At 31.5% G+C, this 19,386-nt stretch overlaps 1 protein-coding gene across 1 annotated transcript in view; it reads right to left on the reverse strand.

Moving 5' to 3' along the window:
• hbn (aristaless related homeobox homeobrain) overlaps positions 1-15,174 on the reverse strand; it is an 18,036-nt gene extending 2,862 nt beyond the window's left edge. Inside the window, exons 1-2 of the mRNA XM_018452580.1 lie at positions 14,810-15,174; positions 5,341-5,606 (exon numbers count right to left, since the gene is read on the reverse strand). Of these exons, the coding sequence (XP_018308082.1) occupies positions 5,341-5,606; positions 14,810-14,882 (339 nt within the window). The 5' untranslated portion in view covers positions 14,883-15,174. The remainder of the gene's footprint in view (positions 1-5,340; positions 5,607-14,809) is intronic.
• Positions 15,175-19,386: the final 4,212 nt, after the last annotated feature.

The following is a 19,386-nucleotide window of genomic DNA, read 5'->3' on the forward strand; positions in this document are numbered from 1 at the left end:
TTTCGCATCTGAATAATTATTTTCTTCGTAAATGAATTTATTAGATCGGTAAAAAATTAGATCCATAAGAATAAATCAAATAAGAGAAAGAATTCTAACATTGGAAATGATCTAATTTCAAGAGTCGAAACGTTTGTAATGTATATTGTAATGAAGGTTTAATAATAACAATTAAGATCTTGCTATTGCTCTTAGCCCATTTTTATATTATTAATTCAATATAACTCAATTGAGCATCGTTTTTCAATATTAAGGAAGAATTCGATTTTCGATCGAAACAGATCTTGATACTTAATAATATTCATATGTAGATTTACACACAAATACATTTTCTCAATTCTATAAAGTGCACACTGATTCGATTGGTCGAATTTAAAATGCAATAATAAACTGAAACTGAAAATAATAATCACATTGATTGTCAATTTATGATCAATTTATCATAAATTAATATATTGATCGCGTCTTTTCTTTGAAAAAGACGTGCATCTAACTAGAACTACAAAGATTATAACTTAATAGAAGTGTGATTTAGTTTTGAGGGTAATTTGCACTAATGTTGTCGAAGACATTCTAATCACAGCTATTATTTCTTAATGCTTTAATATTACTCCATGATATTTAGTCGTTTATAAACAATAGACGCAGTAAACATCGTGTTTATATACCATTTAAAAAATAGAGCTTCCTAAAGAGCATTTTCGACATGCATCGTTTTTGTTTTTTAATCAGAAAGAAACGGCGGCTGAAAATCATAAAATTCTGAAAGAATCTTATGGCGATGTTGCTCCATCAATTAAGACACGTATATTGGTTCTGTCGATTCAAATGTGGTGATTTCAACGACAAAAGCTGGAAAATGCAGATTTGCAATTATTATTGGACGAAAATCCAGCACAATCCACTTCAGAACTTGCCAGAGAATTAAATGTTGATCGTACAGTTATTAAACATTTACGTGATACGTTGTTTAAATAAATCAGTTTCTGAGAAAAAAAACCCTCAAAACTAAATCACACTCCTACTATCATGTACAGTCATGGACAGAAAGGTTGTAATATTTTTTTTCGATGGGTTTCGGAATTCAGCCTTGCTTCTATAGAGAAGTTAAACGTATAAATAGTTAAATTCTTAAGGTGGTTCTTTAGTAAAGTCCTGAAAATGTGGGGTGCCAACGATGGGCTCACCAGGGCCCACTCAAAATTACAAACATTTGCATAATTTGAATAAAATACTAAAACTACATGCATATCATAATGAAATAGTATGGAACATACGATAGTAAATCAAGAGCTGTATCTTCATTGAGCGAAAACAAGAGATTATGTTTACTTTTCGAGATTAAATTTATATGCAAGTTTATGCACGTAAATATCTTTCCAGAATGGCTAATTTTTTAAACTATTATGATCTCGTTTTTTTTTAGAAAAGTATAAGATTTGTGTGCAGTTAATCAAAAAAGCGTTTACGAGCCATATCTGTCACTAAGTTATACGTGAAAGATTACATTTTCTATATTTTTTTCTCTTATTTCATCATTAACCTACGTAGAATTTTGCACACGTCAATTTTGATACTTCAACTTCATTGTAGAAAAAAATTAAATATTTCTATGATAACTCGATCTATCTTTAAAGAGAACCACCTTAAGTAAGAATCAATCGCTCGGTGAGCAAGCTACACTCCGAAACTCGTCGAAAAAAGAATGTTACAACTGTTTTATCCACGATTGTATAACAATGATTTGAAACCCGAATGCAATGATAACTTATAGTAACCCCTTGAATCAAGACAAATTAACAAGTTTGTTCGACAGATTACAGAATAAAATCAAGGCAACGTGATAAAATCAAGGGTGCACCGAGAGAAGGAAGTGGCAGTAAAGAAGAGAAAAGAGGAATAATGTTGAAGTTCAGGAAAGAGGTCAACATTGCGTGACACGGGGGGAAGCAGGAAATTCAATTGCCTAATTGCTGTTAATTATTTAATCGCTCCTGAATAGCCTCTAACGCTTAAGTGCTCCCAAACCTTGCGTCATTTAAGCGACCCACCACGAACTCGAAAGTTTGCAACACCAACGCGTTTCCATAACTCTATCCTCTATTAAACTCTTGAACAATTTACCATAGAAATCGGCAATATTTCTACATCGATGTACGTCATATTTAAAACTCTTAAATAACGCTTTGTCAGTTTTATCTCTAAATATATTCCTTCTATTAAACTTTTAAATTTTTTCTTAAATTAGCATAATACTGTACTTTTCTTCATAAACTCTTTCACTATAAATAATATTGTTCATTAAAAGAAATTTTTATTCCATTAAAAACCATTAATTAAAAAATTTTAAGAAGAATATATTTCTCGAAACTTAAGTTATGATGATTCAATATACGTATATAACTCATCAATTAAATCTTTGATATATTCCTTCTATCAAATTATTAAGTTTTTTTCTAAATTAATATAATGCTATCCTTTTAAAGAAAATCTTTATGAACTTTTTCATCATAAATAATACTGTTTATTAAAAAAAATTTTTATTCTTTTAAAAACCTATTAAAAATATTTAAAAAATATATTTCTCAAGGCTTAAGTGGTGATTGAATACACTTATACAATTTGGAAATCATTACTATCATGATATTTGTTTTAGATAAAAGACAACTAGAAAGAAAATAAAAAAAGGGGTATTAAAAGAAGACATTATCCTTTTAACGCAGATTTAACATAAATAAATTCGTGAGAAGTCGCGTCGTAACGTCCATGGTAATCCATAAAAATTCCATCAGAATGTCCGGTGGTGGCAAATCATCTATCGGGGCGTAGGAAACGTCAGAAACGACTCGCGATTGCATTACCATACGCGCCCGATCGTCGATACATCGGCCAGTCGTTAATACTGAAAAATGGGGTAATTTCGCATCTGGAATCGGCGCGTGAGTGGAGGGACGGGAAGGGAAGGGGTACGGAGGATTTCCTAGATTGAAATAAAGTGGCCGTGGCACCACTGTGCGCCGCGGCGGATCATTTAGCGGTTTTGTCGAGCGACGGCCAATTGCCGGCATTGTCGCTCCGCTGTACCACAATGGGCCAATCGGAATGCTCTCTGTCTCTTTTCAACATCATCGTCACCCTTCCGCCAGCAGCCCCATGCAACCCCTCGCACTCATCCATGATATATACGTACGTATAGAAAATGCATGCGTAAGTGTGCGTTCCTCCTCTAAACATATAGTTTCTTTGTCGCATACGTTAAAACAATCGAATCGGGTGATTCTAAAAACGCAATGATTTGAGAATATTAGCTCCTAAGAAAATCGATATAAGATTCTTTCTTTATTTGATATTTGTTATAAATCGTTGCTATAATTAATATTCTTTCTGTTGCTATAATATTCTTTCTGTACTCATTTACGTATAATATATGTAGATACTACTTATATACTCATTAATTTCATCAATACTCAAACGAATTATCATCAGTTTACGAATAATTGGGGTTACCGATATAATTTAATTATTTACTCCGTACACAGCGTCATTTAATTGCAAACTGGAATATTTCTTGCATTCACAAAAATTAATTTGTGTTTCATATAATACGTATTAAAAGGAGATAAAGGGAAAGTACATACGAAACGATCCGTTCCGTTCTGTGAATTGAATTACACCCCAACGCTGCAACGTACTCGAATTTTCAAGGACGTCGGTTTAAAATCTAAAGCAGATTATTACTCTACACGAGGCATAGCTCTTCTTCTGTGAAATTAACTATTGACGAATTCGAAGCGTAGTGTATGTTTCGCAAAATTACAAATGGAAAACGGCGGCACGATATTTCACGAAACAATAGTCTCTAATTAGTTAAGTGACTTGCGCCTTAAGGCTGAGTCGCCAAAGCGTAATCCTGCAAGCGCTCAAGGATGCTTGTGATATTCCTCAAACTTCGCACAATCTACATATAAATCGATTCTCGTGAAAATTGTTGCATGTGAAAATTAGTTGACGCTATTGTACATTAATCACTGTATAATTTCATATAACCATTTTATCAAGACAAAAAAATGTAAAAAATAAATTCTTTGTAAATACCGAAATAAATTATTGAACCAAGTTGTTTCCGCGGTTTTAAGGTGCTAGTAGCATTATTATTAAACGACGATCAATTTAATTGTGATATTATTTTAGCTTTAATTTATATATGATTGCATTTCAAGTTTAATAATAAACGATACACAGTATATATAATTGAAAGATGTAGAATTTACATATAAAAATATTATTTATTATTAGACACTAAGATCAACCGACCGTATATTGGCCCTATTCTTACTCATTTAAAATAAAATTTGATTCATAATTATAAACAAAAAGGTATTATTCAAACATGTTTTGTTACAAACATTATTTATAGAGCATTTTTTACTTACATGGATTATCGCCATGTAAGCAAAAAAATTATTGTGTCACAAATTTTTTAAATAATCCTCATATTTAACATCAAAATTACGCGCGAGCTCCGAGTTAGCCTTTTAAATTTTTATCCTGCTTACCGAATCTAAAACTCATCATTAAAACTACTTACGAAACTTGCCACTATCAAATGCGCGAAACTCAGCGACACTCGCGTGCCTCACGGGCTTTGTGAATTCGTCCAGTCAAAGCGACGAAAGGTTAATTATACTTCTGTAACTGTCTGGCAAAATCTGGCCTGACTTCTTTCCCTCATTCTCTTCAAGCCGCATTTGTGGAATATTTGAATCAGTCATTGCGAAAAGGGCATGAACTAATATCTCTTGAAAGTACATGATAGTCGAAGTGTCGCGACTGTATTTTATTCTTCTGAAACACGATATTTAATAACGGTAAGAACATGAGATACTCATCGTCTTTTGAGCTATATTAGACATTTACTACATTCGTTCCATTTATATTTTTATTCCTCTTATATTTTTGTATCTCCAATATAGACAAGAATTATATAGATTTCAAAATTATATAAATTTCCATTTATGTGTAGATTAAAAATCTTCCATATCTAACACTCTCATATCTTTCTTTTCTTAAATTAAGAGCATGGCTGAAATTTCGAGGTTACTTTGTATTCTTACTTTGTATTCCTGTATAAATTATTTAAACTCCTTCCAGATCTAACGCATTTATATTCTTCTTTTGTCAAATTGAGAGCTATATCATGACTAAACTTTCTAACTTATTTTGTATTACTATCTTTCTATCTAAATATTTGGAAGAATTTCCCTCATTATCGCAATATTTTTCTTCTCGTGCGGCATACCTATTTATTTCTGCAATGATTGAATTGTTAATGAAGAATACCTGTACTCTAGCTTCCGAAAGGTCCAGTCTCATCGCCAGCTCCTCCCTGGTGAACACATCCGGATACTGCGTGTTCCCGAAGGCTTTCTCGAGCTCGTGCAGCTGATAGGTCGTAAAAGTTGTACGCGATCTTCGCACCTTGCGTGGTCGGTCGGATTCACCCAGATTTAAGGGATCGTGCAGCGCGTCGTTGATCTGATGATCGCTCAGGTGACCGAGCTCCATATCGCCACCATCAACCACCGCGTCAGACGATGTCGCGTGGTCTGAAATCAGTGATACGCAAACTCTAAAGCGTACGTCGATCTCATCTTGATTTTCTCAAAGAATACTTTTTAACGAAAAGTTTCCACAAAGAATATTGTTAATTGTCTAATATTAATCTTTAGTATACGTAACGATTTTCCAATCTTTTACTTTTACGAAAAGAACGGTTTTACTAAAATATCTAAAAGTATTTAGAAATAAGTAAAGTCTTCTGAATAATTCCGCATAACGTTTATTTTGTTTTCATAAAACAGAAAATGATTTTATATTTTCGACTATGAGTTGGTGGGTCATAAAAAATTCACAGGGCCGCAGATGCGTATCACTATGTTTACCATCAAAATAATTATTATGTAGAATGTTCAAGCTAATTGTTAGAATGTCAAAATTTTTTATAGCATCGCTATTCTACTTGAGTGTCCTACACAATTATTTTGACAGTCCAACAAAATTATTTTCATATCTATTTCTGGCTAAATTTTTAAATATTTCAGCAAAATATTTCTTTCCACTGTACACACGATGAGTCATTCGTGTCTGGATTAATGTTCATCACTTATACAAATATATAAAAATTATTAAATGATTTTTACATATACTTTAGTATCTTTAGAAAGTATTTATAAGGTTGTTTCAAAAAAAAAAAGGATAGAGACCATTATTTAGCTAGGTCTCTTAGTATTTCAAAGAAGAGAAATACACAGGACGCAAACGTACTATTGTGTGTGTGTGTGTGTGTGTGTGTATAATAAAGATTAATAATAATCTAAAACCAATAATAAAATATGCACTAAATGAATTAATATATTTAACACAAAATTTCTTAACATATGTTTAATTTATTTAGAGCCACATATCAAACATAACGCGGTGTAATGTGACATCAAAACAAAGATACTTTTATAACTAATGGAAAGGAAGATTATCTTCCGTAAGACGCGAGAATTTGTAATCCTCGAAATTTATTTGGCGCATCCTCGCCTGTTAAACGCGCGTATATGTCAAACGGTACGTCCGATACTTGAGCGCGGGAAGCGATCGGGAGGCGATTAAGCCATATCGCTCGCGTTGCCAAAACGAAATTGTCGTTTTGCTTGATATGCCAACTCTGGCGGCGGTGGCGGCGGCGGGGAGATACGGGCGCAATTTCATTTTTAAGCCGCACAACGACCGGTACCGATATAACCGATACGCCGATGACGTCCGATCGGCGGATTTGCCAATTTTTAAGCCTCACCCGACGCTTCATTCTCCCTTTTTTTTTTGCACCGCTCCATACATCTGGCGACGCCCGCGTGTACACGCCCGCGAAATACCCTACAAATGTAAGTGCGCACATTATACGTATGTGCTCGACAGTACTTAAAAGCCGTCGCTGTCAGTGATTAGCAAATATCACGAGTGCATACTGCCTACACCCTTCCATCTCCTTCTCCTCTCCCTCTCGCAATACAGCAACAAGCCTTGCAACCTCCCTCTCCCCCCCCCCGTGCAGCGCATACCCTTCCAGGCTTTCTGCGATCGCACCCACCTCGTACCCCAGGCATATTTCCTACCATGATCACTCGTTTCGTCTTTGCGCAAGCATTAACGAGGGCTTAAAGCCCTATTAAAGTAAACTACACATAGACATAATAGTCGGATATATAGATTGTCGATTCGTTTCAGGTGAGAAATCGAATCGCGTGATATGTTGATTTTAAAATAAATGTTTCTTGCGATCATCATAGGATAATCACGTGTGAAAGATAAAAGTTTATGAATAATTTTGTGATAAAATAATAGAATCTTCTCGAAAATTTTGATACAATTAATTTATCAATAATGTAAAGAATCTTATTTATATTATTATAATTTATATTAATAAATAGAAAAAAAAGTTTATTTATATATTTTATTTTTCGTATTTAAAAAAAATTTAGATAATTGACGATTATCAACGACGATTATTTCAACGACTTTGCCATAAAACTTGCAACTCTACAACGGTCAAATCGATACGGCAAAAAAACGTTTGAAAAACGCTTGTGCAATGCGCTTGATATTGCACGAACGCTCAGATAATAACAAATCGGTTGATCTGCATATAATTTCAAAAGGCACTTGACGGCGTTAAAAATAAATTCATCGTAACGAGTTTTAAAAACGAAGCTCGCAGAGAACGAGCCATCGGTTTGTAATGCCGCGAAGATATCATACCGAGCGCGGTATTCACGTGAGCAGAAAAGTGCGAAAATATCTCACGGATTCTCTTCGTAAAAATACATCGCGGTAATGTCGCAGCGAAAGCAATATAGGCAGTAAAAATCGAGCATTGCAATAAACCTTGTTACCTCTTTGACACTTGTAAGAAGCGATATATTGTGTACGTATATATACACACGCGCGCGTCACAAATTGCCACGCGATTTATTATTCCTCTTTGAACTTTCCCTTGTCGGTAATCTTGATAATAATACACGCGATCTTTCTCTGACTTTCTCGTCTTTTGCAAGACAAGCATCTTTCTATAGGTCCTTTAGAAAATATCGAGATGCTTTTCATGTGGTCAAACTTTTTTGTGGAGAATTTCAAATGACACGCAGCCGGCACGTCTTTTTTTTTTAATATAATGTTACCAAAGTTCATCAGTTATCAAAAAATGTTTAATTTCATTTTTTATTTTATCTTGTGTAGCCGTGATATTTTATATAAGTGAAATATTTTACATAAATGAAATACTGTTAAGTCTGCATGCTGTAAACGACTCGAACATTCGATCTATTGATAAAACCAACATGAATTGCGCCCTCATTACTACCGCGAACTAGGCTAATTATTAATTAGTTGACTATATATAGCTCTTTAGATTAATATACCTATTATAATTGGATAACGATCTGAGACCGAAGCGGGAACTACAAAGCTACAACTTCGCCTACATCCGCTTACGTGCACATACCTCGACTAGTTTCACATTAAATTATAATCTGCTTCGTAAACGTTTCCCTCGAAATCAGTTCACGTTACGCTGCCACATCTTCGAAATATAATACCCAGTTTAATAAATAAAATCTATCTTTCACTGAATGTTAAATAGAATTCCGATTAATTTTTATCATAAATTAGTTGGCTCTTAAGTACCATTCCTCGTTAATTAACTGGTAAATTGTTTAGTCAAATATTTAAATACCTAAGTATTTTATTTGTACGGTATGAATGTAAAATAATGAATCTAAACATAATCTAAAAAAATATAATTTTAATCTCTTGTTAATAAAACTATTTCTGAGCTATGCAGATGCCTGTTATTTTAAATATTTAAAATATCCTAAAATAACACAAATGAATTCTATTGAGAACTACCTAGGCTAAATACTTTGATTTTTCTTCTGGCCCCTCATTAATTTAGTTTGCTTATAATTTGTTATTTTGAACACTTCAATTTAACAAATTCGGTCGGCAACCAAAATCTTTTGTAATCTTTTCGAATGACCGTGAGATCATACGATGAACCCCGGCAACACGCATGCACATCCTTTTACGTGTCTCCGCTCAGACTAATTAGACAAGCATTTACTACTCATGCGTAATAATGCTAATCCTACTTTTCGGTGTCGATACATAGCCAGCAGTCGTGATAGGATGAATCGGGATACGATCGAAAACGTATGTACGCCGCCGGCGTGGCGCGGCGGTACAAGTACGCACGCATTCACGCACGCATATACGCATACACATACGCACAGAGAGAGGCATCGTCGTACTAATCCAAGCTGAATAGAGAGATTTCAATGTTTTTATGCTGGGGCACAATGGAGTACCCACTTGATGCTTAGCTCTCCACTGCTTTTTATTAAATCTACGGTGCGCCGACGCCTGATGTGGACCAGGCGACTCGGGCAGAGTAGGGATAGTCGAGAGGGTGAGGCTTGCAGGGCGAAATTAAAAATTTATTTACCGTGCCGATCGGGCACATGTCGCGAATCATTATGTCGTGAGGCGCCAAAGAAATTGCCTGCAGGTATAGAGTCATTGATAAAAACGCCCGCATAATTATTAAGATGATTGAGAGGAATCGCAACGATTCATAAATACAAAATAAAATTAATAATTTTAACAATTGATGAAAAATATTAATAAAAAGAATAATAATAGTTGTAATTTAATCAGTAGACGCAATTTATAATATTTCAATATCAAGGTTTTTGATCTTATGTTGTTTTGTATACCTAAACTCGTATATTACTCAGCCTTTTCTCTCGACCATATAAGCTTTTTCCTAGAAAATTGTATTATCTTAAAGTGTTATTCTTGGTATCACGTTTATAAGCGGATCTTAAACTTTCCATTATATGCGAAAATTTCAAAAATATAGTAAAAAATAATATCTTTGAAAAAATAAACATAATGTATTATTATAATATTATTATAATAAATATAATACATGGAAGAAATCGTTTCTTCTTGTTCATATTTATACTATTGTGTATTAACCTATTGTTATAATGTATTAACCTACGAAAATTTAAAAGTAATATATTATGTAACTAAGAGAATTTCGAGAAATAGAACTCATCATTGTCACGTTGAGATTCCTTTGAGGCATGATCGAAATTTTATAGCTATGGTATTTTGCTCAATCATCATTTCTCAAATTACAAAAATTAGAAGAAAAAAGAATCTAAATTTTAGACCGAATAAGTATGAATCAAGTAAATTTATCTTGTTTTTACAACTTGTTTTTACAGTAATTGGAGAAGAATGGAAAATATTTTTGTACGACCAGACCAATTTGGAATCATCGTCCTCACAGTGGAACGTCCGTGCCTATGCGTCTATGCGGATTATATGCCTAAGCGTTAAGCGTTAAAAGGGATTTGCGATCCGTTCAGTCGACGAAATATACTTTCGTGAGACAGGAGCGGATTATAAGTGGCCGAGGACTTTACGCTGAAAATCTAATAAAATCCTTTAGAAGATTTACGTTAATACGCCGGCCACGAATGTTCTACGAGATAAAACGTGACGAGACTATGTTTTAAAAAAAAATATTGTGAAATGAGCGTTTATAAAAATTTATAAAATACAAGCCCCTTAGGATTCCCATGTAAAAACGTATAAACTTAGAGAGAAGATATTTGTCTTGAATACACTGAAATAATGTGAGTAAATAGACACATCATTATTTAAATAATATATGCATATTCATTTTTCAAAAATGAAAAGTATAGATAATCGTATAAAGTATGTTACATTATTAATACTTGATAATGGTCCCTGTTGACTCAAATAAAGATTCGATTCGTGATTTTATAATCTGATTTAATAATTTCAGCAATAAAGCTGTTTACTGACGTTTGCAAATTATTACAGAACTCAGTCGTACATTTTTATTTTATATTAAATTTTATTTCATATAAAATTTAAATTCCTGATTCGTATATCTTTTTGCTCTCTTTTTCTCTCTCTTCCTCTTTCTCTTTTGTAAATATATAATGGTAATAAAATAATAATGTAACAATAAATGTAAAAATATCCATAGCCATAAAATATCTACAATTATTATAACAATATAAATATAAATATGATATAATTGTAAAATGATTTACTTTCAGAATTGATCATGAATTATAATAGATATACAACGATATACCTATAACAATGTAATAGGTATAAAACGATTCGTCTGAGAATATACAAACATTGCAAGCATACATAAATTGCGCTTCTGGTAATTTATACATTTATTATAATATCCAGAACATTGTTCGTATGATTATTTTGTGCTTGCACGTTACGTGTAGCATTTCTGTATTTGTATATTGCATAGAGACAATATACGTCCAGTATATGTACATATATGTTTGCGTGTCTAACGTCGTGCTGTAAATTCGCGTTACAGCAGTTATCATTGATCGCATATAAATAAAAAATTAAGTAAATCCTCCAGTAAAATATATCCTTCATAAAGAATGAAAAATTCAAGATAAAAATATTATCAAGCCGACTATTTTAGATTGTAACATTGAAAATAACGTTATCGTTCAATCATTACAATTATTATTAGATACGATCTGAAAATCAGGATGCGTTCACATGATCTCTTCGATTTGCAGTTTGTCATTCTTTCAAAAACAACTTTTCATTAACAAAAAATGTTAAAAAAGGACTATTTATTACAATTGTTTACTCTCAATATCTTCCTGAATCATCAAATCATAATTTTATTTAATTAGAAAAATTTATAAAAAAAAGTTAAGAAAAAGAATAATAAAAAAAGAAGATCCAAAAAGCAAGCAATAGAAAGAATCATAAAGTATCATATAAAAATGAACATAAATTTTATTTTCAAACATACTTAATGATGAGACAGTTTCGTCTCACCCAATTTTCTTCAGCCAAACCAAAATAAATAAATTATAAAGTATAAAATAAAATCATAACGTCATTACGTTTTTTAAAATAAAACTTATATTTATTTCTATTTGACACCTTTTTATTGCTTATCTTAGCCTTTTATCTTTCTTTTAATATTGCTTTGAAAAAATAGACTTTGTATCTATATTCATAAAAAAATCTATTTTTGAAATTAAATATTTAAGTTAATTGCAAGTGTTATTAAGTTATTAGAATAATTATATAATTCTAATTATTTCTCTGAAGTTTAAAAACCAGAAATAGCCTCATTTACAACAGTTTATAAAGTAAGTTATTGATCGCAATATTCTTCTATTAAGACAATATTATTATATAAAAAAACGACTGGAGCAATAAAAGGCAAAAGCGTGTTCGTGCATTTAATAAAAACGTGGGGTACAACGATCGCGCGCGCCGTTTGTTTTGTTTGCCCATAAGCCACGGTTGTAGCTCAACCTGTACACGTAACAATGTAGTTCTTTAAACTTGATAACACGATTCATCACGCCATGACGATTCTGCAAAAGTGAACGCATCGAAACAATCCGCCGTTCGTGCGCCTCTCCGCAATCTAATCACGCGCATGCAATTTACTATTCGCGTGTCGCAACAGCATGTAGTAAATTCACGTTACACCGATCGTCGCCACAGATTCTATAACCCGCGACGACCTAATTACGTTACGTTGCCTTTAATCGCACAATCCTAAGGTTGGTGGCGTATTCTATGAGATTCGTATCTTCCCTTATCGTGCCAAAGTTTACAATTCTTTCAATCTGCAGTTGAAGTTGAATTTCTCAACTCTCTCTCTTTTGAGATTAAAGTAAATTTCCGTATTTTTTTTCACTTATTATTTGCTTATACATTCCCTTTTACAAACAATAAAGTTTTGGGAAAAAACGACAAAAATGTTAGAATTCTCTGTAAATTTTTTTTTCAAGGAAAATAAAATAGATAACTAACATTAAAGATTCAAAATTGCTATTAATGATGACCTTATTTTAATATCTGTACATATAAGATTTTTTACAGATATATTTTAATAGGGCTTTATTTAGTCTCTTTTCGGAAGTATATATCAACAGAAATTAATTACAAAATATAAATGATAATATATTTAGTGAAACAAATATATGTATTTATTTTAATTTATATAAACTATAAATATTTATCATTATATTATATATACTAAATTTATAATTAATTTCTGTTATTACTTTTGAAAAAAGAATAAATAAATCTCTATTAAAATATACCTATAAAGAAAAAAATCTGTCTACTTACATATACATATATATCAAAACGAGGTCTTTAATAACTTCAAGAACTAGTTAATTGTCATTTGTGGAATAATTACTGCATGGTGCACTCTTATCAAATAAAAAGTCTAGTCTTTATGGTTGAGCTAGTATATACTTGTATTTAAAATGAAATAAATAAGTATACATATATTTAAAGTTTGACGAAAGTGAGATAAAAAATGTTTTGATGTAATCCAAGTGTAGTGATAAAAAGCAGATATAATAATCTCATTTTACCAGAATGTGTCACCTTAAGATATATATATATAAGTTAAATGAATGAGCAACGAAGAAATGTGAAAATTTTATTAAAAACTCTCTGTAATATAACCCCTATCTCATAAACAAATCGAAAGTTAATAAGTATTCTATTTTCATCTTGTATGATGTAAATATCTTCCGAACTTTAAATGAAAGTTTGTATTCTCTATATTAATTCGTTATTTATTCGATCAGTGTTTGTTCACCTCTAGATGACCTACTTTGTTACAGCAAAAAAAAGCCTGCCGGCTCTTTTTCACGTATGGTATCGAAGCAATAAAATCTGTAACGGACTTCCTTGTTAACGAGTCAAGTATTCCGAAAGCGAGTAAAGTTTATCGATCTTACGGTCATTACGATCGTACACGTCCGTTACGTGAACGAAGACGTGATTGTTTTATCATAGTAAACGCGTTGTAAATTTGATATATATAAATCTGATATATATAATTAACCAATTAACAAATAATTAAAAAGAAAAATACTTATATATATCATTAAAATCTGTATAACAATAAAAACAATAGAGAAAGAAATGAAAAATTAAATAAACAAAATAATTAAAGATTTTACGTAATGAATTAAATATATTTTTTTATTTTTAGATATTATCTTTCTATGCAAATAATATTTTATATAATGCGAAATGATAAACAATTGGTTCGAGAAAGGCTAGAATAATTTATTGATAATAAATGTTCATGATTTAAATCATAATCAATTATTGCAGTAGAATTATTATCCTAGAAACGATTCTTTTATAATCAAACTTTGTCAGAAGAAAGTCAAATAATGAATGTCTCTAATTAAAATCATCATCGATTATATAGTAATAATGCTTAAAAATGATTTTTACAATAAAACTTTGTCAATGAAAAAATTAAAGTTATGCTATTACATTGTAGATATTTATATTTAATCTTACTTCAACAATTATTTCTTTTGTTTTTTAAAATTTCATTATAATTACATACAATGTAGGTAAACGGTAACAGAATATTATATATATAAAATTTCAATATTTTGATTTAATGTAATGGAAATAAAACATACATATTTATTTCTTTGTTATTATTAATGATGCGATTAAACTTATTCTATTAATAAAAAAAGTTTCATAATTGAAAAATTTATTTTAGTCAACATAGAGCATAGAGAATTCTGTGAATGCTTCAAATTCACTCACTCAAATAACTTGCGCGTATTTCTTTGATAGAAAAAAGAAAGACATTTTACCGTACCTTCATCTTTGTCATGACCCAATATTTGATCGATGCTGTACACATTTTTCTTCTGATTATAAGTCTGGGCCATATCTGACGTAAATGTCGTTCTTCTCTGGAAATCACTAAGCTCCCGCGATTTGCAAATAAATCGCACTACGAAATGACAGTCCTTGATCCACGAAAATCACTGGCAAATCATAGATTCTCCCGGGTGACACGCGCGCAAATTGAATCTGCCGCCGAGTCGCGTGTACCTCCGTCGAATGCGTTTCAGGCGAAAGAGCATACGCGAAAGGAAACGAGCGAACGAAAGAAAGAAAGATAGGGAATGAGGAGAGACAAGAGGACGCCGAACGTCGTTCTCCACCTTCACGACTCAAAATGCGTCAATCGACGGCGCACCACGCACTGGCTCGTCGGACATGAAAGCAGCCCTTAATATCGCGTACATCAGCCCCACCTTGCAACCCCTAACACCGCCATATTAGCCCCTCGGCCAATGGGAACGCGTGCTTTTCACCCAAAGCCACCCCGTAATCGGAGGCTGAATGAAGCCTGGGCGGGGAATATTTTGCCCTTTCCGCGTAAATCCCCGGATTTTTTCTGGTTCCCCTACCCGTCTCACCCTCCCTCCCTATCCGTCCGCCCTCTTGCCGTCTCTTCTCACTCTTTCAACCCTTTCCTCTCCTTCTATATTCGATCCATCGGCCGATGTTCATCTTCTTCGTTCTTTCTGTCTTCTTTCTTTACCTCATGCGTTCTCCACATCACTTTCTTTCTCCGTTTCTCGTTCTTTTCTCGTATAGTCTTTCCATTCTTCCTACCATTTTCTTACATAATTTTTTTCATCCCTTTTCCTTTTCCTAAGACGCCGAATTTTGTCGATTATGAATAATTCGATGACACAACAATGTGTCGTTGCATTTTATTTTCAATTAAGAATCTTATATTTCGATTTTATTCATGTTGCTATGTAAAATTGTTACGTATAAAAAAATAAAATGTTATACATAACACTTTACTTTTTTAAAGACAGAAAGTAAATAATATTAATTTTTAACCTCGAAAATGCTGAGCAATGTAATAAAAGTAATAAAGAGAAACGATAACTTTGAGTTAAAAAATTGATATTGTTTTACACATTGGTCTAACAATGCATCCTAATAATCTTACTCTTTAAATTTCCAAGTTTTAATTTTCACTTTTAAAATTTAATCTCTATTGCAATTTATTAATTGGTTGAGGAAGATTCAGTTGAAACGTTCTTATATTTTATATTTGTTGAAAAGCTAGTTTTATAATAACAATGAAGTTGAATCATTATGATTGATCTATTATATATTAGCAGTCAAAATTGATAGTCGGATCGATCTGCAAAATTTGATACGGACTTAACAGACACGGTTCCAAGAAATATTTTGTAAGGTTCTTCTCAGATCAGAGGGAAAGACATAGCGATAGTAAAAAAAAATATGAAGGTGACAACCATACAAGTTGTATATATAAAATTAATGTAACATAATTAAATAAATCATTTTATAATTATTGGAACTATAAAATAGTTTAACTACGCACGATAGATAAGTTAATGAATAATCTTAATTTTACTCTCAACAATTAAAATGTTTTTCAATTATTTTTATTAGAGTGAAGAGGGGTTTAAGGGGGCCTTTAATTCTTTTTCTTTTGATTTTTTGGCACAAAGTATCTAAAACTTAATATAATCTAGTACTGGGTGTTTCCTATTTTCCACTATTATTTCTCCGATATTCTTAAATATTTTAATGCACAATTTAAACTCAGCAATAACTTCGAAAAATTGGGGATGATCAATATCCGGATCGAAGAAAAAATACATTCACCTCAATCAAACCATCCATACAGACTAACAATCAAGATGATAAAAATTAAATTACTTATTGACTCATTGACGTACATTAATTTATTCAACTATGTATTTTAATTCTACATATAACACTTGTATAGTTGTCACCTGTACTCTTTAATTTCTCTGAAAGAAATCTCATTCTAAAGAGTGAAAATTGAATCAGTTCTGGAAAAAAATGACTCAATTTTTAATTTTTTTAAGAGTGAGATTTCACTCTTTAGAATGAAATTCACTCTAAAAGTTTTAGAAAGTTGTTAAAACATCAAAAGCTTTTATAGTTGTCTGTGTTTTTTTGTGAGTGTAAATCTATGAAAAATAAGCATAAACGGAGATTTCCTTTGGAGAGTTTTTAAAAAATATGTGTTAATTTTTTACAAATTTTAAGAAATTTTGAGTGATTTGACAAAAAACAGTACTTGGCTAGATTGTATAAGTGGAAATATATTTCGCACATACAAAAGAGATAAAATATTTGTTATTTTAAAATCCCCCCCTCTCCCCGTCAGGATGAAATACTTCACACTCAGAAATGTCGAAAGTCTCCGTCCCTGAAAATAAGATTATCCAGCATTTCAATATCCAGCAGTTCACTAATTCACCCGACCGAAACATTTTTGAACGAAAGATGTCCTAAATCAATAATAGTCTAAAACCATAGCGTTTCATTGCGGCAGTGAGAATTTGCTTTTTCTAAACCAATTGGATAATATCTAAGTAAAATTATCTAAGTAAATATCTAAGTAAAATTAATTTAAGAAAGAAGTAATTGAATCCCATATTATCATAAATTACGAATTGTGTAATTTTTTAAATTTTGTATCGAAAATTTTTTGGTGCCGTACATTTCATGCGTTCAAAAAGTAGCCTAATATTTTGCAGAAGAAATCGTCGAATATTGACAATTATTTGAAAAACATAATACTAATGTTTTCATTGAAGATTTATCAATACAGTTTGTCTTGTATCGAGTCCGTGCAACTTGGTAGTTCGATAAAACGAGGTATCGAATCTCCGCATTGATTTGGTCGTACAGAATGTTTGTCGCTATCTGTATAAAGGCGTGAGTGTTCGATCTCGTCTCTGCTTGCCTCATAGGCGGCTTTATCATGCAAATATGGTATCGATACTCGGTTGTTGTGACGATAAAAAAATAGATTTCTCAAAGTGCTACTCCGATATGACTAATAAAGCCTTCAAATAAAATCAGGAGAGTACATGATATTTATATCAAGTTATAATAATATGCATGTATAAATATTTAAAACACAATTTATTTATATACTGTATGAATTCAAATCCGACTATACATTTCTGAAGGCATTTATGCCAATCATTATAAAGATTGTTAACTTATCATAATAAACTATTTTCATTAAAATAAACATTGACCAAAATACTTAAAACATAACAATATATAATAGTTTATTATTTGAAAATGCAAGGTTTTCTTGGAAATATAAAATATCTATAACATTGACAAACTAAATAACAGAATATCTGTGGAAACCTATAGAAATATCGTATGAAAAAAATCATTCTATTAATCCCTTGCAATCGTTATCGGCAATCTGCAATTAATAGTTTTGAAAAACTCAAAGAATTAATAAAAAAAATTCCGCTTTTTCGTGCTCCAATGTTAAGATTATTCGCATGATTTCGTTAGTTTTAATGTAGAAATATATATTAACAAAATCCCCAAAATTGGATTTTCTCAGGTAGTAGAGTAGAGCGGGGCTTGTTGTGTGTGTGGTGTGGCACTTTTTCTTTAAATTATTATAAATCTTTACACAATTATGATAGACTAATAGTAAATGCTTTAAAACGTTGCATGTTCATCTGGCTTAATAATTAAGTACTTATAAATCCTTAATATATCTTGTAAATAAAAAAAAATACATTAATACAAATAATTACGAGGATGTAAAGTGAACCGATATGCCCTACCTATAGGGCATGTTGAGCATCCTCGCAGGATAAGTTGAGCCATGAAGATAATCGTTTAATGAGGTTGTATATTATTAAAAACATGGAAGGATTATGTGTATATTAATCACATTTTTATTTGCATCTTAAATATAATAATATTTCTAATATTCTTTCTTTTTAAATGCTTTCATTAATAAAATTAGAAAAACTAAAATTTTTACTCTTTATAATAATAATGAAAAATATATGTTTAATCGTTACAGAATAAAAAGCATTGATATAAAGACAGATTTTATTTAAGCAGCTGAGTTTACAAGATTAATTATGAGATACTGGCCCAACAAGCCTCATATCGGTGTTGATTGAAATACTTTTTTATAACTGAAAAACCGTAAATAAAATAACAACTTATACATTAAAGTTAAAAAGTACGATAATAACTTATAACCAAAATACACATTTGATTATTATCAATCGCTTTAATTACCATATAGACCAAAAAGAATACTCACCTAATAATTTTACTTTTGATATACAAAAACGAAAAAGCGCACACATATTTGGCTGTTGATAGCCGGACACAGATTATTGTATTAAGGTACAGTAATCTCTGTCTTTGTGCTACATTACGCAAGCATAGACGTATCTACATATATTTTGATTATTTAGATATTTGCATTTGACCAATTTGCCCCTATGCTCAAATAGCCTCTCTATCTACCCTACTGGACTAACAAATTTTTCTAATAAAGATCTTAAAATGTTCGGCTTGCATATT

This window comes from Mycetomoellerius zeteki, unplaced genomic scaffold (genome assembly GCF_001594055.1).
Source record: "Mycetomoellerius zeteki isolate Tzet28-1 unplaced genomic scaffold, Tzet1.0 scaffold35, whole genome shotgun sequence".
Classification (NCBI taxonomy): domain Eukaryota; kingdom Metazoa; phylum Arthropoda; class Insecta; order Hymenoptera; family Formicidae; genus Mycetomoellerius; species Mycetomoellerius zeteki.